Below are 3,503 nucleotides of genomic sequence, written 5' to 3' on the forward strand. Positions count from 1 at the left end.
ACCCCTCGCTCGCCGCGGCTCTACACGCTGCCCACACGCGACCGCAGATACCCCCGACACAGACGCCCCCCGCGGCGGCGAGCGAGTGGCTGCCTACCGCACGGGGCAAGGCTTCGCGCCGTCCGTCTCCGCGCGTCCGCGCCGCGCCCGACAAGGGTGGACTGGACCGCACGACGCGGCCCTCGACGGACAGGGCTCGGGTCAGGAGGACCAGCGGCTGGTGGTCGGAGAGTCACTGGCAGCCAAGTAGTTTGCGCTATACGATAAGAGCAAAATCTCTACCGCCAGAAAGCACGGCGCCAGCTAAATCAGCCATACTGGATCATTTAAATATCGTGCTGTGCTTCGGAATTTGCATTGCGCGATTCATTCGTCGGCGATAGGCTTCTTTTCTGGGGAGACTTTCTCTCGGCGCAGTTTGGCGCGACAGCGGCCGGTCGGTCACTCGATAGTCGGTCTATTTCCAGCAGAGGCCCAGCCGTTGTCTGGAGATACAGAGAACAGAGCCACGTGCATTTCTGGCAGCGCCGCGCGAGGCTAGCTAGCAGTCGGCGTTGTTTTTAACAAATCCCTTTTCTTTTTGCGCCGACAAAACTTCAAGGATCCGATTTTACATTATATATAACAGCTGGTGCTCAAAAATTAAAACCACAAAACAAAGCAGGGAAACGGGCTAAGCCGCGTGAAAAACCTTGAGGCCTCGCAGTTAGTAAAGTCAAGTCAGTGCTCTAGTGGTAGTTTTAGGCCCGACTGACGGGCAGGGTGCATGTCGCCTACTGTGAAGCTGTGAGGCGTGTCATCTGAGACCGACGGCGGAGGAGGGGGGTGCCTTTATTCGCTAGGACCCAGGCCAGGCACCCAGGGGCCCAGACCCAGGGTAGTGCATGGTGCCTTAGGAGGGATCGTCCAGGAAGTTCACCCGTCGTTCGGCGTTACAAAACTGCAAAGTTCAGCGGCTGCAGGCAGGCTCTCATAGCGCCTGGTGGGTAGGCAATATCTTGCCTGCAGTGCACGCGTGTACTGCGATGTGGCCTACCCGGAGTCTCGCAGGCGTTGGGCTCCCGCGGCTCCCGTAATTTGCCCACCGACAGGCCGGGACAGGGAAACAGTGCTGTCATAAAAAGTGCCTATATCACAGTCCATCAAACACTCAAATAAGTCGTTTCCTTGAGAAACCCCTCGGACATTTTCCCTTTACGCCAAGAGGAAAAGCCCAAAGATACAGAATTACGCCTCAGTCTTAGCCCTGCTCCTGACCCTTCCTCCACACAGGGAATGCAAAAATAGAGGACAACATGCATTTAAAATTCAAATTTAAATTCTGCTACTCATAAACTTTTTAGACAGTTCCCTAGAGACTGTCTCTACCAGAAGCAAGAAAGGTTCCCCGCCCCTACCATCCTTGCTATCCATCTACAGCGCATAGCGGGCGATACCGGCGTTTGTCATTAGGTTTGTTTGGGCAGGGCCGTCCACCGCTGCCCCCCCCCCCCCCTTTTGCACTGTGCGATCGGGAGGGGGGGGGCGATGGGAAGGCGGTGGTACCACTGCAACGCCACGCTCTCTGCGCTCCCGGACCGCGGACGGCGCGGCGGCGCTGGAGGTAGCTATTTCACCCTAACAGTGTTAACGTGATATTGGGACCAAAATATTAAGATTTCATGAAGCTCTCCTAAAGCCACTGCAGGTGTGTCTCCGCGCCACGCAGAGTCCGGCCGAGTCCGATAACCTATGCGCGAAATAGGCGAAATACGAGCTCAGCTGAGCGAGGGCTGCGGCTCGGGCAGCAGCTGATGCGCAGCAACGCGAGGTCGATAGTGGGACACCCGACCCAGAGCGCCGCGCCGCGCGACACAGGGCGCCGCTTCGGGCCGGGAATTTGGAAGAAAAACAAATCCAACAGGTCGGCGGTGAACGCCGTGACTTTTTGGTGTACCGCGGGAACGGCGACCAGGTATATACGAGTAGGCAGATTAGTCGTCAAAACTAAGACATTATCATTTCGGGAAGAATAGCCAATCGAACTTAGTTGTCATATAGCTGGTTAGTTGCCAGAGCAAGGCTGTCGCTGCAGGAGCTAAGACAAAACACCCACTTGGTGTACGAGCAAAACCAACTGCACAACTAAATATTAACTTCCACGGCCAGTTTCGGACAAAAAAAGCAAATTTGTTTATTCTAACAACCAATTTTCGTTTACTGTGCGTCTCAATGCCACTGGCTAGAGACTGCTCAAAACTCCGTGCAAGTAGGCAACCCGCCAGCACCGCTCGCTTGCATGAACTGCAATAACCATACGAGAAGCACACGAGGTGATAAGTGCCGCCCAGTTGGCGGAACACATGCATGCAGCGTGAGCAAGGATCACCAGGGGGCAACGAGAACCACGCCAACCTCCTTTTTTTCTGTTTTTTTTTCCAATTCCTGTTTTTCCCCCCCGTGATCCCGGTTTTTCTCGCGTACGTGAACGCTATCGAGTAGCGACGACACTAGTGTCCAGGACACGTCCAGGATGTATCCAGGACCATCAATCAGGACAGGAATGCAGCAGCGAGGCCAGGGGCAGTGCTGCAGAGAGGAAGAGCAAGCAAAAACGAAAATAAATAAAGCAGTGTACAGCTGTGCGACCCAGCAGGGCACATGTCGGAAAGTCACAAGGCAGTGAGTAGGAAGAGGGCGCGCCAATCAACCCCTCCACCCCCCACCCCCGGCCCTGCGCAGCCCTGAGGCGCCTGGGGCCCCGCCGCGCGTCATGGGGTTGCATCACTGCAGCGTAGGGCTGCCTCAGCCTGGGGCGGCGGGGCGGCGCGGCCCGGGGCCGGGCCGAAGGAGCCAGTCCAGTCCAGGCCGTGCGGCATGGAGACATGCACGGGCTGTGCGCGCTGCGCTCGGTGCGGTGACTCAGCTGCCCCGCCACCCCCGCACCCCCCCGACCCTCATCACCTGGATGCTCACCTGGAGCCCTCGGGCTGTGCTGTTTCAGAGAGCCTCGCCGGAGGGACACCGGATCTACAGGCCGTCCACGTCCAGGCCGCCGGTGGTGTCCTCGACCGTGTCCTCGGCCGTGTCCTCCACCACCTCCGTGGCGGGCTCAGAGTGCGGCAGCACCACGCTGCTGCTGCCGAGCCGGCCGCAGCCCCGCCAGCAGCCGCGCGCGCACCCGCCCGCCGCCAGGACGGCCTCGGGGCCGCCGGGCGTCGCGACGGCCGCGGCCGCGCAACCCCGCCAGCACCGAGCCGCGTGCAGGCACCACCCCGACAAGCAGTACCTGCGGGACCTGCGCGACGGCGATCTACGGGAGAGAAACCTGCTGCTGGCGCAGGCCCTCACCCCTACGCTCGGCCTCGCCCACAAGAAGGAGTACCAGGAGGTCCCCGACGACGACCACTCCGACGACTCAGCCGCCGAGGAGTCCGGTGTCCGGCAGCGTCCGGACCTGTGTCCGCAGGTGAGTGCACGCGAATGGGAGGAGTAGGGGGAGGGGAAGGGTCAGCGCGTGTCCG

The 3,503-nt window shown here is 59.5% G+C and overlaps 2 protein-coding genes across 3 annotated transcripts in view; one reads left to right on the forward strand and one right to left on the reverse strand.

Annotated features, from left to right (window-relative positions):
- LOC113211207 (facilitated trehalose transporter Tret1) overlaps positions 1-3,503 on the forward strand; it is a 55,609-nt gene that overhangs the window by 24,983 nt on the left and 27,123 nt on the right. For both annotated transcript variants that reach the window (XM_052264812.1, XM_026429514.2), the window contains one exon: positions 2,984-3,448. In XM_052264812.1, coding sequence (XP_052120772.1) covers positions 2,984-3,448 — 465 coding nt within the window. The remainder of the gene's footprint in view (positions 1-2,983; positions 3,449-3,503) is intronic.
- Positions 1-3,503, reverse strand: part of LOC113211213 (RING-box protein 2) — a 31,486-nt gene that overhangs the window by 12,315 nt on the left and 15,668 nt on the right. The window lies entirely within an intron of this gene.

Source organism: Frankliniella occidentalis, unplaced genomic scaffold (genome assembly GCF_000697945.3).
Source record: "Frankliniella occidentalis isolate FOCC.00 unplaced genomic scaffold, Focc_3.1 Scaffold21, whole genome shotgun sequence".
Classification (NCBI taxonomy): Eukaryota; Metazoa; Arthropoda; class Insecta; order Thysanoptera; family Thripidae; genus Frankliniella; species Frankliniella occidentalis.